At 48.5% G+C, this 22,041-nt stretch overlaps 1 protein-coding gene across 1 annotated transcript in view; it reads right to left on the reverse strand.

Moving 5' to 3' along the window:
* Nucleotides 1–22,041, reverse strand: part of CATSPERD (cation channel sperm associated auxiliary subunit delta) — a 57,548-nt gene that overhangs the window by 28,243 nt on the left and 7,264 nt on the right. Inside the window, exons 4-11 of the mRNA XM_031659065.1 lie at nt 19,185–19,299; nt 16,605–16,672; nt 13,637–13,750; nt 8,698–8,781; nt 5,842–5,992; nt 4,214–4,309; nt 3,250–3,332; nt 1,006–1,182 (exon numbers count right to left, since the gene is read on the reverse strand). Coding sequence (XP_031514925.1) covers nt 1,006–1,182; nt 3,250–3,332; nt 4,214–4,309; nt 5,842–5,992; nt 8,698–8,781; nt 13,637–13,750; nt 16,605–16,672; nt 19,185–19,299 — 888 coding nt within the window. The remainder of the gene's footprint in view (nt 1–1,005; nt 1,183–3,249; nt 3,333–4,213; nt 4,310–5,841; nt 5,993–8,697; nt 8,782–13,636; nt 13,751–16,604; nt 16,673–19,184; nt 19,300–22,041) is intronic.

Here is a 22,041-nt window from a genome sequence, read left to right on the forward strand (position 1 = left end):
TACTAGTGATGAATACTATCTTGTTGTCTCTCTTATTTTGTTAATTTCTCTTTTTTATATTAGTTTTTTAGAAATTGGGGGTCTCATTTTGTCACCCAGGCTGGAGTGCAGTGACTCCATCATAGCTCACTGCAGCCTCTAATTCCTGGGCTCAAGTGATCCTCACACCTCAGCCTCCCGAGTAGCTGAGAGTACACACTACCACGCCCAACTTTTTTTTTTTTTTTTTTTTTTTTGAGACGAAGTCTTGCTCTGTCACCCAGGCTAGAGTGCAGTGGTGTGGTCTCGGCTCATTGCAACCTCTGCCTCCGAGGTTAACGAGATTCTCATGCCTCAGCATGCTGAGTAGGTGGAGTGACAGGCACCCGCCACCACACCCAGCTAATTTTTGTATTTTTAGTAGAGATGGGGTGTCACCATGTTGGCCAGGCTGGTCTGGAACTGCTGACCTCAAATGATCCGCCCGCCTTGGCCTCCCAAAGACTCAGTCTCCAAAGTCTCCCACCGTACCTGACCAACGCCCAGCTTTAAAAAAACTTTTTTTTTGTTTTAGAAGTGGGTCTATGTTGCCCAGGCTGGTCTTGAACTCCTGGCCTCAAGCAACCCTCCAGCCTCAGCCTCCCGAGCAACTGGGGCTACAGGCATGCACCACTATGCCCAGGTTGAATTTTGTCTTTTAAAAGTGACTAAGCCTGTATCTCAGTGAGGTCGAGACGGGGATCACGAGGCGATCGAGACCATCCTGAGTTAACATTAATAGGAAACCCTGTTCTTACCAAAAATACAAAAAACTAGCCGGGCGAGGTGGCGTATGCCTGGTCCCAGCTACCGGGAGGCTGAGGCAGGAGAATGTATGTGAACTCCGGGAGGCAGGAGTTGTGCGAGCTGAGATCTCGCCACAGCATCTAGGCTCCGCTTATTGGTGAGCGAGACACCATCTCAAAAAAAAAAAAAAAAAAAAAAAAAGTGCATCGAACATTGATCTAAACAGTTAGGATCACATACATTGCATCTTCCAACGTGAAGATCAGGGTCCATGAGAATTGCCTGGATATTCACGAGGCACTTCTGGAAATCAAAAGCTGCAAAGGCTGCGTCACGCAGTGGGGTCAGTATTTCCAGAATCCCTGAGCTCCTGAACATCAGGGCTGCGTCTTCTGACCAGATGTGTTGGTCTGCAAACTAAGAAGAAAATGATTCCTGAGATCCAATCATTCTCATTGTTTTTCTGGAGATTTAAATTTTATTTCATGATGCAGATTTTTTTTTTTTTTTTTTTTTTGAGACGGAATCTTGCTCTGTCGCCTAGGCTGGAGTGCAATGGCGCAATCTCAGCCCACTGCAACCTCTGCCTCCCAGGTTCAAGAGATTCCCCTGAGTTGCTGGGATTATAGTTGCACGCCACCACGCCCAGCTAGTTTTTGTATTTTTAGTAGAGACAGGTTTCACCATGTTGGTAAGGCTGGTCTTGAACTCCTGACCTCGTGATCCACCCGCCTCGGCCTCCCAAAGTGGTGGGATTACAGGCGTGAGTCACCGCGCCCGGTCATGATGCAGATTTAAAGAAGGTAAATTCTTTTTTTGAGATGGAGTCTCACTCTGTCGCCCAAGCTGGAGTGCAGTGGTGCGATCTTGGCTCACTGTAACCTCCACCTCCCAGGTTCAAGCCATTCTCCTGCCTCACAAGTAGCTGGGAATACAGACATGCACCACCACGCCCAGCTAATTTTCAGATTTTTAGTAAAGACAGAATCTCACTATGTTGCCCACGCTGGTCATGAACTCCTGGAACCAAAGTACCGGGATTGCAGGAAGGAGCCACTGTGCCTGGCCAAAATAATTCTTTTATTTTAAATTTTTGTTAGTTTTATTATTATTATTATTTTTAAGAAACAGAGTTGGGCCGGGCACGGTGGCTCAAGCCTGTAATCCCAGCACTTTGGGAGGCCGAGACGGGCGGATCACGAGGTCAGGAGATCGAGACCATCCTGGCTAACACGGTGAAACCCCATCTCTACTAAAAAATACGAAAAAAACTAGCCGGGCGAGGTGGCGGGCGCCTGTAGTCCCAGCTACTCGGGAGGCTGAGGCAGGAGAATGGCGTAAGCCCGGGAGGCGGAGCTTGCAGTGAGCCGAGATCCGGCCACTGCACTCCAGCCTGGGCGACAGAGCGAGACTCCATCTCAAAAAAAGAATTTACCTTCTTTAAACTTCCAGGAATTATAGTGGCTGTAGGCTGTAGTCTAGCTGGAAAAACACTGAGGTAGAAGTCAGTAGACCTGGGAGACTCTTTTGGCTCAGTCACTAACAACTTATGTGGCCTTGGGAAAGAAAGAAGCTGCAGCAACCACGCCTGTAATCCCAGCACTTTGGGAGGCCTAGGCCGGTGGATCACCTGAGGTCAGGAGTTGAAGACCAGCCTGGACAACACGGTGAAGCCCTGACTCCACTAAAACTACAAAAGTTAGCCTGGTGTGGTGGCGTGCGCCTGTAATCCCAGCTACTGGGGAGGCTGAGGCAGAAGAATTGCTTGAATCTGAGAGGTGGAGGTTGTAGTGAGCCGAGATCGTGCCACGGCATTCCAGGCTAGGCGACAGAGTGAGACTTCATCTCAAAAAACACAAAAAATTAGATAGGCATAATGCACAAGAGGATGTCAGATGACACCTGTGCCACCACTTAGTACCACTTTGAGCCGGGACAGATGACTTAGGACTCTGTGCCTCAGTTTTTCCATCTGTCAAATAGGGACGACATGAGGAGCTACTCCTAAGATGATGGTCAAGGTTAAATAATGTAATACACGAAAGTGCCTAGACCAGCACCTGTCGTATTTTGAAAACTCTTCCCCTTTTAGCTGTTGTTGTTGGTATTATTATTTTGCTAACTAGAGTGATTTCTAGCCTTCGAAAAGAGGTTCAGAAGTTTGTGAACAAGACCATTATTCCTTACCAACTAATTTGTAACCCCACTTTCTTTTTGATTGTTGTTAAGACAGAGTCTTACTCTGCCTTCCGGGCTCAAGCAATTCTCCTGCCTCAGCCTCCCGAGTAGCTGGGATTACGGGCGCCCACCACCACTCCCAGCTAATTTTTGTATTTTTGGTAGAGACGGGGTTTTACCACGTTGGCCAGGCTGGTCTTGAACTCCTGACCTCAGATGATCCTCCCACCTCAACCTCCCAAAGTGCTGGGATTACAGGGGTGCACCACCGCGCCCAGCCCGTAACCCCACTTTCTTTTTACCTACTTTGATTATGGAACTTGGCACGATGCCCAGATTGCCATAATACAAATTATCCTCCCGAGTTATAACTGCCAGTTCGTTTTCATCTAGGAAAAACAAAACAAGACCAAATGAAAATTGAAATGCTGGTCATTTCTGTGGACCAAAAGATAAGTATGGCTGGGTGCAATGGCTCATGCCTATAATTCTAGCACTTTGCCAGGCCGAGGGGATGGATCACTTGAGGCCCAAAGTTCGAGATCAGCCTGGCCAACAACATGGTGAATCCTCCTCTCTACTAAAAATACAAAAATGAGCCGGGCACGGTGGTGTGTGCCTGTAGTCCCAGCTACTCAGGAGGCTGAGGCAGGAGAATCACTTAACGCGGGAGGCAGAGGTTACACTGAGCAGAGATCGTACCACTGTACTCCAGCCTGGGCAACAAGATTGAAACTCTGTCTCAAAAAAAAAAAAAAAAAAAAGGAAAGGAAAAGAAAAAGAAAAAAGAAAAAAAAATATGACAGCTATTTTCTGGTTTATAATCACAAAGTTCATGTGGAAAAGCCAAGCAATATGAAAAAATAAAGAGTTGAAGCTTTTTTTTTTTTTTTTTTTTTTGGAGTCTCACTCTGTTGCCCAGGCTGGAGTGCAATGGTGCGATCTGCTCACTGCAACCTTCACCTCCCGGGTTCCAGCGATTCTTCCTTCCTCAGCCTCCTAAGTAGCTGGGATTACAGTCCCCTGCCACCGTACCTGGCTTATTCTTGTATTTTTAGTAGAGGGGGGGGTTTCGCCATGTTGGCCATGCTGGTCTCGAACTCCTGACCTCAGGTGATCTGCCCACCTCAACCTCCCAAAGTGCTGGGATTACAGGCATGAGCCACCGCGCCTGGCTGATTTCATGTTTTGGCTGGGTTGCGTCTGGCAGGCCTATGGTTAATAAGCCAGTTCTAAATATCTCTAGGCTACCAGTGGGTCAAGTACGCACTGACAGCAATGTTGTGGATGGTGATCTGGGCTTCAAAAATGGAAGTAAACAAGGTCTGTTCTCCTTTTTTCACCCGGACGGTGTCGACGAGCTGACCTAGGAGGTAACAGGACAGGTGCATGAGGCCCCGTGTGCATCATGGGAAAGGGGATGTCTACTACTGCAACCCCAGCTACCCGTGCCACCACCCAGCCCACCCGGCCAGTGGCTCTTTGATGTTCCTTATAGCTTTTGAGAGGTTTGCTATTCAAAGGAGAATGAATCAAGGAAAACACAGCTCTGAAACACAATTTTGTTAAGCATGACAAGGAATGTGCTTTGGTTTAAGAAAACCCAACCCTTCTGCCAGGCGTAGGGGTGCATGCCTGTAATCCCAGTACTTTGGGAGGCTGAGATGGGCAGATCACTTGACATCAGGAGTTCGAGATCAGCCTGGCCAACGTGGCAAAACCTTGTCTCTACTAAAAATACAAAAATTAACCGAGCATGGTTGCACGCACCTGTAATCCCAGCTACTTCGGAGACTGAGGCAGGAGAATCGCTTGAACCCAGAAGGTGGAGGTTGCAGTGAGCCGAGATCGCGCCACTGCACTCCAGCCTGGGTGACAGAGCCAGACTCCATCTCAAAAAAAAAAAAAAAGAAAGAAGAGAAAAGAAAAGAAAAAAGAAAACCCGACCCCCATTAGTCTTCTCTATCAGCAAGCTCAGAGGGAGGGCCATTGAGTTTTTTGTCAACCAGTGGCTTGAACACAACGGAATGTCTTCTAATACAGGTGACCACTATAAGGAATAAAACAGATCGGGCTTGGTGGCTCTCATCTGTAATCCCAGCACTTTGGGAGGATCGCTTGAGCCCAGGAGTTTGGGACCAGCCTGGGCAACAAGGTGAAACCCCATCTCTATAAAAAATAAGTTAGTTATGCATGGTGGTGCACCTGTAGTCCCGGGCGCGGTGGCTCACGCCTGTAATCCCAGCACTTTGGGAGGCCAAGGCGGGCAGATCATGAGGTCAGGAGATCGAGACCATCCTGGCTAACATGGTGAAACCCCATCTCTACTAAAAATACGAAAAATAAAAATACAAAAAAAAAATTAGCCGGGCGAGGTGGCAGGCGCCTGTAGTCCCAGCTACTCGGGAGGCTGAGGCAGGAGAATGGCGTGAACCCGGGAGGCGGAGCTTGCAGTGAGCCGAGATTGCGCCACTGCACTCCAGCCTGGGCAACAGAGCGAGACTGCGTCTCAAAAAAAGAAAAAGAAAAAGAAATGTTAAATACAAAGCCTCCTGAAACTCTGTAAAAGCAGCCTCAGAGGTGTCTGACTGGCGTTTTTCTGGGATGCGCCCTAAAGCTGGCAGAATAAACCTCCATGATGGAGACTCTTGTCACCATCACTTATTTCAGTTGTGACTATCTACCCGGCCCTAAGTATCCTGCAAGCCAGGAAGCTGGCGAGAACGCAGAGAGATCCACTGAGTGATTATGGGCTTGTGGTCCACTTGGAACATGGAAGAGGAAAAAAAAATCAAGTGGTGGAGGGGTCGCTCCTTCCCCTCCCTTTATCCAGGCTGTACCCGGCCCCTCTGGAGGAGGCCACTGGGCAGCAGCCCCACCCTGGGCCCCTGGGCTCACCTGCATTATGGGAAAACAACAGGCTCTTCTCAAACCACAGGAGCAGGATGCCTTTCTGGCCGGGGGCGATGACGATGTCGAGAGTCCCGTTATAGTCAAAAGACAGCCCCAAACTCCGGTTGAGGGGGTGGTCTGAGTACTTGAACATGCCCTGGGAGAAAAAGACAGCTTTCAGCCTCTCCCCAGACCCTACTGTGGAGTCCCACTGAGTCCTAATGAGGGAAGAGGAGTCCGGCTAGCCGGTGCAGGGGACAGCAAAGAAAGCAAAGAAGCCACAGATCTGCCTTTCTTTTTTTATTTTTATTAAATACAACTTTATTATTTTGATAGGGTTACATTTCAGTTTTTTTTGTTTTTGTTTTTTTTTGAGACGGAGTCTCGCTCTGTCGCTCTGTGGCCCGACTGGAGTGCAGTGGCACGATCTGGGCTCACTGCAAGCTCCGCCTCCCGGGTTCACGCCATTCTCCTGCCTCAGCCTCCCGAGTAGCTGGGACTACAGGCGCCCGCCACCTCGCCCGGCTAGCTTTTTGTATTCTTTTGAGTAGAGACGGGGTTTCACCGTGTTAGCCAGGATGGTCTCGATCTCCTGACCTCGTGATCTGCCCGCCTCGGCCTCCCAAAGTGCTGGGATTACAGGCTTGAGCCACCGCGCCCGGCCACATTTCAGTTTAACCATTGAAAATTTAGCGCTGAATAGAGAATTACTCTAAGTGTCAAATGCTCAATGCATTTTGAAGATTTATTTATTTTATTTTATTTTATTTTATTTTATTTTATTTTATTTATTTTGAGATGAAATTTGGCTCTGTTGCCCAGGCTGGAGTGCACTGGGCACACCTCGCTCACTGCCACCTCCTCCATCTCCCAGGTTCAAGTGATTCGCCTCAGCCTTCCTCAGCCCCAGATTACAGGGCTGCTACACCATGCCAATTTTTAGGCTTTTAGTAGAGATGGGGTTTCACCATGTTGGCCAGGCTAGTTTCAAACTCCTGACCTCAAATGATCTGCCCGCCTCAGACTTCCAAAGTGCTAAGATTACAGGCATGAGCCACTGCACCTGGCCTCATTTTGAAGATTTAGTACAGAAAAATGTAAGCTATCTCATCCATGACTTGTTTATATTGATTACATACTGAAATGGTACTATTGGGCCAGGTGCAGTGGCTCACACCTGTAATCCCAGCACTGTGGGAGGCCAAGGTGGGGCGGGGTGTGGGGGTCACTTGAGGTCAGGAATTCGAGACCAGCCTGGCCAACATGGTGAAACCCTGTCACTACTAAAAATACCAAAAATTGGCTGGGCCGGGTGGCCACTGTGTAATCCCAGCACTTTGGGGAGGCCCAGCAGGTGGGATCACTGCAGGTCAGGAGATCGGAGACCATCCTGGCTAACATGGTGAAACCCCGCCTCTATAAAAAATATACAAAATTGGCCGGCGCCGGGTGGCCCGCCTGTAATCCCAGCACTTTGGGAGGCCGAGACGGGCGATCACGTCAGGAGAGATCGGTGACCATCCTGGCTAACACGTGAAACCCCCGCTCTACTAAAAAATACAAAAACTAGCCGGGCGAGGTGGCGCATGCCTGTAGTCCCAGCTACTCTGGAGGCTGAGGTAGAGAATGGCGCGGAACCCGGGAGCGGAGCTTGCAGTGAGCTGGAGAGATCCCCGCCACTGCACTCCAGCCTGGCCGGCGAGCTAGACTCTTGTCTCCAAAAAAAAAAAAAAAATATATACAAAATTAGCCGGGCATGGTGGGTGGCTCTGTAGTCCCAGCTACCGGGAGGCTGGGAGGCAGGAGAATGGCATGAACCTGAAGCGGAGCTTGCAGTGAGCCTAGATCGCGCCACTGCACCCAGCAGCCTGGGGACAGAGCGAGACTCCATCTCAAAAAAAAAAAAAAAAAAAAATTACCTGGCCATGGTGGCGGCACCTGTAATCCCAGCTATTCGGGAGGCTAAACACAAGAATCACTTGAGCCTGGGAGCGGAGGCTGCAGTGGAGCCCAGATGACACCACTGCACTCCAGCCTGCGGACACGGTGAGAATCAGTCTCACATAAATAAAAAAAAGAAATGATACTATTTTAAAATGGTTAAAAATATATTAGTGGTTGGGCATGGTGGCTCACGCCTGTAATCCCAGCACTTTTGGGAGGCCGAGGCAGGCGGATCACGAGGTCAGGAGATCAGACCATCCTGGCTAAATCACAGTGAAAAACCCTCCGCCTCTACTAAAAATACAAAAAAAAAATTAGCCGGGCGTGGTGGTGGGCTCTTCTGTAGTCCCAGCTACTTGGGAGGCTGAGGCAGGAGAATGGCGTGAACCTGGGAGGCATGGAGCTTGCAGTGAGCTGAGATCGCCACTGCACTCCAGCCTGGGCGACAGAGCCAGACTCCGCCTCAAAAATAAATAAATAAGGCCAAATAAAATAAATAAATAAGGCCGCCGTGGCTCAAGCCTGTAATCCCAGCATCATCTCTGGGAGGCCGAGGCGGTGGATCACGCAGGTCAGGAGATCGAGACCATCCTGGCTAACATGGTGAAACCCCGCCTCTACTAAAATACAAAAACTAGCGGGCGTGGTGGCGGGCCTGTAGTCCCAGCTACTTGGGAGGCTGAGGCAGGAGAATGGCGGAACTCCAGGAGGCGGAGCTTGCAGTGAGCTGAGATCCGCCACTGCACTCCAGCCTGGCGCATAGAGCGAGACCTCGGCTCTCAAAAAAAAAAAAAAAAAAAAAAAAATAAAATAAAAAAATAAATAAATAAATAAATGTTTAAGAATGTGAGTTGTAACTAAAACCTGGGCTTAGGCAAAGGTCCTCTGGGTAGTTCTTTGCCCTGCAAAGTTACTTACCTTCCCTTGATCCACTACAAGCATCCCCACCTGCGACAAAGAAAATAAGTGGAAGATTCCGCCTAAAGACCCGACGATTTCTGCCTATGAAACAAACAGAAAATACTTCAGATGAATCCATCTTAATACCCACGTGTTTGTCGGTTTAACTTCAGATTATCTGATAAATTACAACGAAGGAAAGTCTTTTTTTAAAAAAAAAAAGATAATGCTCTCTCTGGAAATACAACACTTGACCAGGCGGGGTGGCTCAGGCCTGTAATCCCAGCACTTTGGGAGGCCGAGGCAGTGGATCACCTGAGGTCAGGAGTTCGAGACCAGCCTGGTAACATGATGAAACCCCATCTCTACTAAAAACGCAAAATTAGCCGGGTGTGGTGGTGGGCGCCTATAATCCCAGCTACTCGGGAGGCTGAGGCAGGAGAATCACTTGAACCCGGGAGGCAGAGTTTGCAGTGAGCTACAATTGTGCCACTGCCCTCCAGCCTGGGTGACAGAGTGAGACCTTGTCTCAAAAAAAAAAAAAAAAAAAAAGAAAAGAAAAGAAAAGAAATGTGACACTTGGGTCAAAAACTTGAAAGAAGACAGCTTTGGTGTGAGTGTTTGGAGAAAATGATATGACCCAGACTGTTAGAAGAATGCCTGAGTCTTTCATTCCTGCCTGGGAGTCCTCATTTCTGATTGTTGGCTGGACAGTAAAGTGTCTAGCTGCTGACTTGGAACATGAATCAAGGTCCCCACCTAGGAATAGTGAGACAGATTTCCATAGCAGCCCAGCTGGCTACCTCCCACATCTTGCAGAGACAGAGACAGACGGAGAGAGAGAGAGAGAGAGGGGAAGAGAGAGAGAGAGAGAGAGACTAAGACTGCTATCTTTTTTTTTTTTTTTTTTTTTTTTGAGATGGAGTCTCACTCTGTTGCCCAGGCTGGAGTGCCTGGCACAGTCTCAGCTCACTGCAACCTCTGTCTACCAGGTTCAAGCAATCCTCCCGGCCTCCCCCTCTCGAGTAGCTGGAACTACAGGCACCTGCCACCACATTTGGCTAATTTTTGTAGAAACAGGATTTTGCCATGTTGGCCAGGCTGGTCTCGAACTCCTCACCTCAGATGATCCACCCACCTTGGCCTCCCAAAGTGCTGGGATTACAGCCACCAGCCACAGCACGTGGCCTTGATTGTTTCTGAGACAGAGTTACATTCTTGTTGCCCAGGCTGGAGTGCAATGGCGTGACCTCGGCTCACTGCAACCTCTGCCTCCCAGGTTCAAGCCATTCTCCTGCCTCAGCCTCCCGAGTAGCTGGGATTACAGGTGCCCGTCACCACGCCCAGCTAATTTTCTGTATTTTTAGTAGAAATGAAGTTTCACCATCTTGGCCAGGCTGGTCTTGAACTCTTGACCTCGTGATCCACCTGCCTCAGCTTCCGAAAGTGCTGGGATTACAGGTGTGAGCCATTGAGCCTGGCCTCAAGATCCTTAATTTAATCCCATCCGCAAAGTTCCTTTTGCTATGTCAGGAACCATATTCACAGGTTCCAGGAATTAGGATGTGGACAGCTTTGGAGATCTAACATTCTACCCGCCTTCGAGACCTTCCTTCCACCTATCCCATTAGGAATTATGAGATCCATCTGACCCTGGAAGGGACTCTAGGTCTTCCTCCATCACTCCAGCCAGTTTCTTCTCTTTTTCTTTTTTTTTTTTTTTTTTTTGCAACAGGGTCTCTCTCTGTCCCCCAGGCTAGAGTGCAGTGGCGTGATCATACCCCACTGTAGCCTCAGTGTCCCAGGCTCAAGCAATCCTCCAGCCCCCTGAGTAGCTGGGATCACAAGTACCTGCCACCATGCCCAGCTAATTTCTTTTTCAATTTTTTGTAGAAATGGGGGAGGGTCTCACTATGTTCCCCACGCTGGTCTTGAACTCCTGAGCTCAAGTGATCCTCCTTCCTCGGCCTCCCAAAATGCTGGGATTACAGGTGTGAGTCACTGTATCCAGCCATCAATATACATAATTGATAGCAATAGGGGTTGACTCTTATTGTGGCTATAGCAATGCTGAGCTCAACTATTCTCTGAGGTAACCTCTCCTCTTGAAATGTCCATGATAAAAACAACTTCACCACCACACGCACAAGCATACATGCAGGTGCACACACAGGTACACACAAACATACATGCACGCACACACGTACACACATACATGTACGCACACACACGTACACACGTGTACACACACACAAAGGCTATTTTAGTAATAATTGGGGATTTTAGTGATGCTAGGTGTTCTTTTTTGTGTTGTTTGTTCTTTTTTCTTTTTTTCTTGAGACAGAGTTTCACTCTGTCACCCAGGCTGGAGCACAGTGGCATGATCTGGGGCTCACTGCAACCTTCACCTCCTAAATTCAAGTGATTCTCCTGCCTTAGCCTCCCGAGTAGCTGGGATTACAGGCATGCGCCGCCACGCCCAGTTACTTTTTGCATTTTCAGTAGAGACGGGGTTTCACCATGTTGGCCAGGCTGGTCTTGAACTCCTGACCTCAAGTGATCTGCCCCCCTCAGCTTCCCAAAGTGCTGGGATTACAGGCTGAGCCACCTCGCCTGGACAGCAGTCATTTGATTTGAAGGCCACCTGATTTCAATGTGACCGCATCCTAGCTTAACTGATTACATCTGCAAAGACCCTAACTCCAAGTCAGTTTACTGCGATGGTTGGAATGACGGTGTCCCCTCCAAAATTCATGCTGAAATCCCCAATGTATTATAAACAGGCGTGGTCTTGGGATGAGCATCCTTATAAAAGAGCTCTGGGTTGAAGGCAGCACAGTTTGTTGGTTCTTCTGCCTTCTGCTGTGTGAGGATGTGGCTTTTGCCCCTCCAGAGGACCCCCCAGCATATGCGCCATCTTGGGAGCAGAGTGCAGCCCTCACCAGACAGCAACCCTGCTGGCACCTTGATCTTGGACTTCCCAACCTCCACAACCATGACAAATAAACTTCTGTTCTTTATAAATTACTCGGTCTCAGACATTTTGTTACAGCAGCAAAAATGCCAAAGACAGTTAAATTCTGCAGTTCCAGGTTGACATAAATTTTGGGGACACTGGTTCAACCCACTACAGTTTTCTCATCTGTAAAGTGAGCATGGTGATGAACTTGATGGCACGAGTCTTCAGGTGGGCATGTGGATGTGTCATAAATTAATATGTTGCCTTTACTAGGGCATTAGCTTTTTTTTTTTTTTTTTAAAGACAGGTCTCACTCTGTCATACAGGCTGGAGTGCAATGGCGCTATCTTGGGTCACTGCAACCTCCACATCCCAGGCTCAAACAATCCTCCTGCCTCAACCTCCCAAGTAACTGGGACTACAGGTATGCACCACCTTGCCCGGCTAATTTTTGTATTTTTGGTAGAGACAAGGTTTCACTATGTTGCCCAGGCTGGTATTTAACCTGGGCAACATAGTGCCCAACATAGTGTCCTGGACTCAAGTGATCCACCCCCTTCAGCCTCCCAAAGTGCTGGGATTATAGGTGTGAGCCACCGTACCCCTACCCAGCTGGGCACTAGAGTTTTGTTTTGTTTTGTTTGTTTTTTGGGTTTTTTTGTTTTGTTTTGTTTTGTTTTGTTTTGAGACGGAGTCTCGCTCTGTTGCCCAGGTTGGAATGCAGTGGCATGATCTCAGCTCACTGCAACCTCTGCCTCCCAGGTTCAAGCAATTCTCCTGCCTCAGCCTCCTGAGTAGCTGGGATTACAGGTGCCCGCCACCAAGCCCGGCTAGATTTTATTTCATTTCATTTCATTTCATTTCATATTTTACTTTTTTGAGATAGTGTTTCGCTCTTGTTGCCCAGGCCAGAGTGCAATGGTGCAGTCTCAGCTCACTGCAGCCTCCGCCTCCCGGATTCAAGCAATTCTCGTGCCTCAGCCTCCTGAGTAGCGGGGATTATAGGCATACGCCGTCACACCTGGCCAATTTTGTATTTTTAGTATTTTTGTATTTTTAGTAGGAGGGGTTTCTCCATGTTGGTCAGGCGGGTCTTGAACTCCCAACCTCAAATGGTCCACCCACCTTGGCCTCCCGAAGTGCTCGGATTACATGTGTGAGGCACCGCACCTGGCCTGTCACTAGCTTTTTATAAGCACTACATAAACGGCATAAATGGTGCCATGATTTTGCCTGACCTAAAACTTTTTGTCTCCTTTCTAACTTCCCAGGCTCCTGAGCTGACTCCATTGACCTGGAATTTTCCCTAACCCAAGGCTGGAGAGCAGTGGTGTGATCATAGACACTGCAGCCTCAATCTCCCAGACTCCAGTGACCCTCCCACCTCAGCCTTCCAAGTAGCTAGGACTAAAACATGCCACCACACCTGGCTAATTTTTTTTTTTTTTTTTTTTGAGACAGAGTCTCGCTCTGTCGCCCAGGCTGGAGTGCAGTGGCACGATCTCGCCTCATTGCAAGCTCCACCTCCCAAGTTCACATCATTCTCCTGCCTCAGCCTCCCGAGTAGCTGGGACTACAGGTGCCTGCCACCACGCCTGGCTAATTTTTTATGCATTTTTAGTAGAGACGGGGTTTCACCGTGTTAGCCAGTATGGTCTTGATCTCCCGACCTCGTGATCCACCCGCCTTGGCCTCCCAAAGTGCTGGGATTATAGACGTGAGCCACTGCGCCCAGCCTAATTTTTTAATATTTTTAATTTTTATTTTTGTAGAGATGGGGTCTTGCCATGTTGCCCAGGCTGGTCTCAGACTCCTGGGCTCAAGCTATCCTCCCACCTCAGCCTTCCAGAGTGCTGGGATTACAGGCATGAGCCACCACCCCTGGCCCAGCTGGACTCTTAAAAGAGGAAAAAACCCTCGTGCACCCATTGACAGCAGTTACTACAATCACAAGGTACATATATTTTTATTTTCACATTCTTACCAAATTTAACATACCTGTCCGTCATAGTGATACTTCCAAAAACTGAATCCCCCAGTGTTAGAATAATATATATAAGTCTGGGATATCTGATCTCCACGGAAATATGCAAAAACCAAATTACTGACATCCTATTAAAAAAAAAAAAAGAATGAATGAATGAAAAAAAGATGCCAACAAGTAACGTTCCTGAACATTTATCCCAGAGAAATGAAAACTCACATCCGCACAAAAACCTGGATGTCTGGATGTGACTATTTGTTGGGGCTGTTTCTGAGAGCCAAAAAGTGGATACACAACAGTCATGGTGGCTCACGCCTGTCATCCCAGCCCTTCGGGAGGCCAAGGCAGGTGGATCACTTGAGGCCAGGAGTTCCAGACCAGCTTGGCCAACATAATGAAACCCCATCTCTCCTAAGAAATACCAAAGTTAGGCTGGGCGTGGTGGCTCACACTTGTAATCCCAGCACTCTGGGAGGCCGAGGCGGGTGGATAACTTGACGCCAGGAGTTCAAGACCAACCTGACCAACATAATGCAATCCCATCTCTTTTTTTTTTGAGATCGGAGTTCCTTTTCGTCACCCAGGCTGGAGTACAGTAGGTGATCTCTCGCCATCAGAATTTCCGGCCTCGGGAGCCCGCTAGTTTCCTGCCTCAGCCTCCCAAGTAGCTGGCACTACAGGTGCCTGCCACTGCACCAGCTAATTTTTGTATTTTTAGTAAAGACGGAAGACTGCGGGTCTTCATCTCCTGACCTCGGATCACCGCCTTGGCCTCCCAAAGTGCTGCCAGCTGGCATTACAGGTGTGTCAGCCACCGCGCCTGGCCAACCCCATCTCTTGTAAAAAAACCCAAAAACCAAAAAAACAAAGTTAGGCCGGGCATGGTAGCTCACGTCTGTAATCCCAGCACTTTGGGAGCCCAAGGTAGACCAGGAGGTCGAGAGTTCGAGACCAGACTGACCAACTAAAAATACAAAATTAGCGGGGCATGGTGGTGCATGCCTGTAACCCCAGCTACTCAGGAGGCTGAGGCAGGAGAATCCCTTGAACCCAGGAGGTGGAGGTTACGGTAAGCCAAGATCGTGCCATTACACTCCAGCCTGGGCAACAAGAGGGAAACTCTGTTTCAAAAGAAAAAAAAATTAGCCAGGCCTAGTGGTGTGTGCCTGTAACTCCGGCTACTTGGGAGACTGAGGTGGGAGAATACCTTGAGCCCAGGAGTTCGAGACTGCAGTGAGCTATAATTGCAACACTGCACTCCAGCCTGGGGACAGAGCAAGACCTTGTCTCAAAAAAAAAAAAAAAAAAAAGTAGGGCCAGGCATGGTGGCTCAGGCTTGTAATCCCAGCACTTTGGGAGGCTGAGGCAGGTGGATCACTTGAGGCCAGGAGTTCGAGACCAGCCTGGCCAACATGGTGAAACTCCATCTCTACTAAAAATTAGCCGGGCGTGGTGGTGTGTACCTGTACTCCCAGCTACCCAGGAGGCTGAGCCAGGGGAATCACTGAAACCTGGGAGGCAGAGGTTGCAATGAGCTGAGATTGCACCACTGCACTCTACCCTGGGTGACAGTCATAGACTGTTTATGTTATTAGTAAGGCTTCCAGGCAACAGTAGGCTATTAGTAATTAAGTTTGTTTTTTGGTTTATTTTTGTTTTGAGACAAGTTCTGGCTCTATCGCCCCAGCTGAGTGCAGTGGCATGATCTCAGCTCACTATAACATGTGCCTCCTGGGCTCAAGCCATCCTCCCATCTCAGCTACCCGAGTAACTGGGACTATAGGTGCACACCACCATACCTATCTATTTTTTTCTTTTTCTTTCTTTTTTTTTTTTTTTTTGTATTTTGAATAGAGACAAGGTCTCACCACATTGCCCATGCTAGCCTCAAATTTGTGAGCTGGGATTACAGGTGCCTGCCACCACACCTGGCTAATTTTTTTGTATTTTTAGTAGAGATGGTGTTTCACTATGTTGGCCAGGCTGGTCTCGAACTACTGACCTTGTGATCTGCCTGTCTCAGCCTCCCAAAGTGCTGGGATTACAGGCATGAGCCACCACACCTGGCCAGTAATTAAGTTTTGGGGAAGTCGAAAGTTACCTGTGGATTTTCAACGGTGTGGGGTGGAGGGTGGTACCTCTGACCTCTACATTGTTCAAAGGTCAACTATAGATGGATGTATTTACCGTGTGTCAGCCGGTGGATCTGAAAACATCCCCAAAACCTTTTCCATCTCCCAGCCGTGCTCTGAGCCCATAGGAAATGACACTGACCAAGTTCTTGAGACCCAGTCTCAAGCCTTACACTGTCCTTATTTTTTTTTCTTTCTTTCTTTTTTTTGAGACGGAGTTTCACTCTTGTCACCCAGGCTGGAGTGCAATGGTGCGATCTCGGCTCACTGCAGCCTCCGCCTCCCAGGCTCAAGCGATTCTCCTGCCTCAGCCTCCCGAGTAGCTGGGATTATAGGCACACGCCACCCTGCCCGGCTAATTTTTTGTATTTTTAGTAGAGACGGGGTTTTGCCATGTTGGCCAGGCTGGTTTCAAACTCCTGGCCTCAGGTGATCCACCCACCTTGACCTCCCAAAGTGCTAGGATTACTACAGGCACGAGCCACCGTGCCCATGTCTTTTTTTTTTTTTTCGACAGAGTCTCGCTTGTTGCCCAGGCTGAAGTGCAGTAGCGTAATCATGGCTCACTGCAGCCTCGATCTCCTGGGCTCAAGCAACCCTCCTGCCGTAGCTGGGACTGCAGGCACATGTCACCACACCAGGCTAATTATTTTATTTTTTGTAGAGATGGGGTTTCACTATGTTGCCCAGGCTGGTCTCAAACTCCTGGGCTTCAGCAATCCTCTTGCCCCGGCCTCCCAAAGTGCTGGGATTACAGGTGTGAGCCACCACGCCCAGCCTTTATTTCTACTCATGATTATTTGTGTTCAGAGGGGAGCAAAAAAATGAACAATTATACACTTATACTTACCACACAAAACAAACTTCCAGTATAACAACAATTATCACCAGAAACATGTGTAACTGGGTGTTTTATACCTGAAAAGAAAATATAATTTTGAAATGTTTATTATTTCCCTGAAGTTTGGAGAAAAGTTTATTTACTTATTTATTTGAGACAGAGTCTCCCTCTGTGGTCCAGGCTGTAGTGCAGTGGTGGCTCACTGCCACCTCCACCTCCCAGGTTCAAACAATTCTCCTGCCTCAACCTCCTGAGCTGGAATTACAGATGCCCACCACCACGCCTGGCTAATTTTTGCATTTTTAGTAGAGACGAGGTTTTGCCATGTTGGCCAGGCTGGTCTCAAACTCCTGACTTTGAGTGATCCACCCGCCTCGGCCTCCCAAAGTACTGGGATTACAGGCATAAGACACCGCATCCAGCCTGGAGAAAAGTTCAGAACAGGGTTTCTCAACCTCAACACTACTGAAATTTGGGAACAGATGGTTCTCGCTTGTGAGGAGTTTCATATGCATTGTAGGATGCTTTTTAGCATCTATATATCTACCCACTTAATGCCAGTAGCACCTTCCTCTAGTCTTGACGCCAAAAACGTCATTGCCAAGTGTCCTCTGGGAGACAGAACTGTCCCCAGTTGGCCGGACTCGGTGGTTCACACCTGTAATCCTAGCACTTTGGGAGGCAGAGGTAGGTGGATCTCCTGAGGTCGGGAGTTCAAGACCAGTCTGGCCAACATGGAGAAACCCCGTCTCTATTAAAAATACAAAATTAGGCCAGGTGCGGTGGCTCACACCTGTAATCCCAGCACTTTGGGAGGCCGAGGCAGGCAGATCACGAGGTCAGGAGATCGAGACCATCCTGGCTAACACAGTGAAACTAAAATACAAAAATTAGCCAGGCGTGGTGGCGGGCGCCTATAGTCCTAGTTACTTGGGAGGCTGAGGCAGGAGAATGGCGTGAACCCGGGAGGCGGAGTTTGCAGTGAGCTGAGATCGCGCTGCCACTGCACTCCATCCAGTCTGGCTACACAGCTTGTGACCCCCATCTCAAAAACACAAATTAGCCAGGCACAGTGGCTCACGCCAACTATCCCGGCACTTTGGGAGGCCAAGGCGAGGGGATCATGAGGTCAGTAGATCGAGATCATCCTGGCCAACATGGTGGAACCCGATCTCTACTAAAAACATACAAAAATTAGCTGATGTGGTGGCACATGCCCGTAGTCCCATCTACTAGGGAGGCTGAGGCAGGAGGATCGCTTGAACCCGGAAGGTGAAAGTTGCAGTGAACTGAGATTGTGCCACTGCACTCCAGCCTAGTGACAGAGCGAGACTCTGTCAAAAAAAAAAAAAAAAAAAAAAAAAAATTGGCCGGGCGTGATGGCACATGCCTGTAATCCCAGCTACTCAGGAGAGGGGGTGAGGCAGGAGAATTGCTTGAACCCGGGAGGCGGAGGTTGCGATGAGCCGAGATTGATCGATCGCACTCCAGCCTGGGCAACAACAGTGAAACTCTGTCTCAAAACAAACAAACAAACAAACAAAACGTTAGCCAGGCATGGTGGTGGGTGCCTGTGACCTCAGCTACTCAGGAAGCTGAGGCAGGAGAATCGCTTGAACTCAGGAGGCGGAGGTTTCAGTGAGCCGAGATTGGGTCACTGTACTCCAGCCCGGGGGACCGAGTGAGACTCCATCTCCAAAAAAAGAAAAGGAAAAAGAAATTTTTTTGTAAAGATGGCATTCTGCTCTGTTGCCTAGGGTGGACTTGAACTCCTGGGCTCAAGCGATCCTCTTCTTTTCTAAAGCTAATATTTGCCTCAGCTTCACTTTTCACATCTTCTTTCCTCCCGCATCAGGGTCCTCGTCTTTCTCCCTCTTCACAAAGCTCACCTTCTCTACCGTCCCCTACCCCTCATGTGAAGGGTGTGCGAGGGACAATGCTCATCACCCAGCTTGGTTACCAGACATCTACTGGTCATCCTCAGCTTTCCCTGGCCCTCCCACACCAATCCATCACCAAGAGCCGCTGATGTCTCTCGAATTTTTTTTTTTTTTAGACAGAGTCTCACTCTGTCATCCAGGCTGGATGGAGTGCAGTGGCCCATTCTCAGCTCACTGCAACCTCCACCTCCTTGGCTCAAGGGATCTTCCTGCCTCGGCCTCCAGAGGAAGCTGGGATTACAGGCACACACCACCATGCCCAGCTAATTTTTGTATTTTTAGTAGAGACCGGGTTTCGCCATGTTGGTCGGGCTGGTCTTGAACTCCTGACCTCAACGATCCGCCTGCCGCAGACTCCCAAATTACTGGGATCACAGGCGTGAGCTACCACACCTGGCCAATGCCTCTTGTTGGTTTCAATCAGTCCAAGCACCTTTTGTGGCTTATGACTACAATGCACGATGGGAACACTAGGTTCCCAGTCTATAGATGGGGCCCCAGGCCAATTTTTATTTTGATTGGAAAGGACAAAGTTATGTCCTGAGGCTGACATCCGAGTAGGAGCATCACTTATACTTCCAACACTAATACCCTCTTGTCTCATGTTGGCTACACTCAAACAAAATTTAAAAATACAAAATGTACATACCTAAAGACAAGTTCCAAGAATTGCTTTCATAATCATAAGTATAGACTTTATGATTCACTACTAACAGCAACAATGAACCAGTAAAATGTGCTGATGTCACTTCTGGAACGCCGACCTGAAAGTTATCATGTGAATGATATCAATGAGACCATCTTTTCAAACACTGATTCAGAAATCCAGACTTCTAGACATGCATTGAAAAAAAAAAAAAAATTTATGGACAGGCACGGTGGCTCTTGCGTGTAATCCCAGCACTTTGGGAGGCCAAGGCAGGTAGATCACCTGAGGTAAGGAGTTCGAGACCAGCCTAGCCAACAGAGTGAAACCCTGTCTCCACTAAAAATACAAAAATTAGCCAGGTGTGGCATCAGGTGCCTGTAATTCTAGCTACTCGAGAGGCTAAGGCAGGAGAATCGCTTGATCCCAAGAGGCAGAGGTTGCAGTGAGCCGAGATCAGCTCACTCCAGCCTGGTGACAAGAGCAAAACTCCGAGAAAGAAAGAAAGAGAGAAAGAGAGAAAGAGAGAGAGAAAGAGAGAGAAAGAGAGAGAAAGAGAGAAAGAGAGAAAGAGAGAGAGAGAGAGAGAGAAGAAAGAAGGAGGCGAGGTGCGGTGGCTCACCCCTGTAATCCCAGCATTTTGGGAGGCCAAAGCAGGTGAATCAGCAGAGGTCAGGATTTCAAGACCAGCCTGGCCAACATGGTAAAACCCTGTCTTCACTAAAAATACAAAAATTAGCTGAGTATGGTGGCAGGTGCCTGTAGTCCCAGCTACTCAGGAGGCTGAGGCAGGAGAATCGCTTGATCCCGGGAGGCGGAGGTTGCAGTGAGCCGAGATCACACCATTGCACTACAGCTTGGGCAACAAGAGCGAAACTCCATCTTGAAAACAAAAAGAAAGGCCGGGCGCGGTGGCTCAAGCCTGTAATCCCAGCACTTTGGGAGGCCGAGACGGGCGGATCATGAGGTCAGGAGATCGAGACCATCCTGGCTAATACGGTGAAACCCCGTCTCTACTAAAAAATACAAAAAACTAGCCGGGCGAGGTGGCGGGTGCCTGTAGTCCCAGCTACTCGGGAGGCTGAGGCAGGAGAATGGCGTGAACCCGAGAGGAGGAGCTTGCAGTGAGCCGAGATCCGGCCACTGCACTCCAGCCTGGGCGACAGAGCAAGACTCCGTCTCAAAAAAAAAAAAAAAAAAAAAAAAAGAAAACAAAAAGAAAAAGAAAGAAAAGAAAAAAACATTTATAGCCGGGCGTGGTAGTTCACGCCTGTAATCTCAACACTTTGGGAAGCCAAGGCAGGCGGATCACTCAAGGTTGAGTTCAATACCAGCCAGCCAACATAACAAAACCCCGTCTCTACTAAAAATACAAAAAAATTAGCCAGGTGTGGTGGTACATGCCTGTAATCCCAGCTACTCGGGAGGCTGAGGCATGAGAATCGCTTGAACCTAGGAGGCAGAGGTGGCAGTGAGCCGAGATCGCACCACTGCACTCCGGCCTGGGTGACAGAGGCTTGGTCTCAAAAAGCAAAAACAAAACAAAACAAAACAAAACAAAAACAACACAAAAAAACCACACCATTTTCCATCCTGGCTGACATGGTGAAACCCCGTCTCTACTAAAAATACAAAAAGTTAGCTGGGTGAAACCCCGTCTCTACTGAAAATACAAAAAGTGGTGGTGGTAACTGTAGTCCCAGCTGCTCGGGAGGCTGAGGCAGGAGAATGGCGTGACCCCAGGAGGTGGAGGTTGCAGTGAGCTGAGATCGCGCCACTGCACTCCAGCCTGGGCCACAGAGCGAGACTCCATCTCAAACAAAACAAAACAAAAACACCACTTATGCCAGCAATAGTTGGTTGGTTCTCAGATACTGGGAACTGTGTATCTTGGGACCAGCTAGAACCCAGTTGAAGCTGGTCTTGGATGCCCTCAGATGCCTCAATTCATTCCATCTCCTCTTCCTTTATAAAAATCTTCCCTGAAGCTGGGCGTGGTGGCTCATGCCTGTAATCCTAGCACCCTGGGAGAACAAGGCAGATCACCTGAGGTCAGGAGTTTGAGACCAGCCTGGCCAACATAGTGAAACTCCGTCTCTACTTAAAAATACAAAAATTAGCCGGCCGTGGTGGCTAATTTTTGGGGTAATTCCAGCTACTCGGGAGGCTGAGGAAGGAGAATTGCTTGAACCCAGGAGACAGAGGTTGCAATGAGCTGAGATCGCGCCACTGCACTCCAGCTTGGGTGACAGAGGGAGACTCCATCTCAAAAAACAAAAACCACAAAATCAAACAAACACACAAACAAAACAAAACCTTCTTGGAGGACAAAGCCTAAAGTATAAATGATGAATGACTAGCGTTAACTGTTAAGTGTTGCTTTTAGGAGAAATATTGGTATGTCGATAATTGACAAACCTTTATTTTTATTTATTGATTTTGAGACAGAGTCTCGCTCTGCCACTCAAGCTGGAGTGCAGTGACACAATCATAGCTCACTGCAACCTCCAGCTCCTGGCTCAAGCAATCTTCCCAACTCAACCTCCTGAGTTGCAGGAACAGCAGACATGCACCACCACACCAGCATACCCGGCCAATTTTTAAAAATTTCTTATAGACTTGGAGTTTCGTCATGTTGCCCTGGCTAGTCTTGAACTCCTGGGCTCAAGCAATCTGCCCATCTCAGCCTCTCAAAGTGCTGGGGTTACAGGCTTGAACCACCACATCCAGCCCAAAACTTTATTTAGCATAGGTGGCGATGGTATAATTTCTCAAACATTCACTAAGGGTGTGGTTTTCCTGCTTTGATTTAGGACAATTTGGGGGGCTCTTATTTTTTTTCCGTAGAGACAGGGGTCTC

This window comes from Papio anubis, chromosome 20 (assembly GCF_008728515.1).
Source record: "Papio anubis isolate 15944 chromosome 20, Panubis1.0, whole genome shotgun sequence".
Taxonomy (NCBI): domain Eukaryota; kingdom Metazoa; phylum Chordata; class Mammalia; order Primates; family Cercopithecidae; genus Papio; species Papio anubis.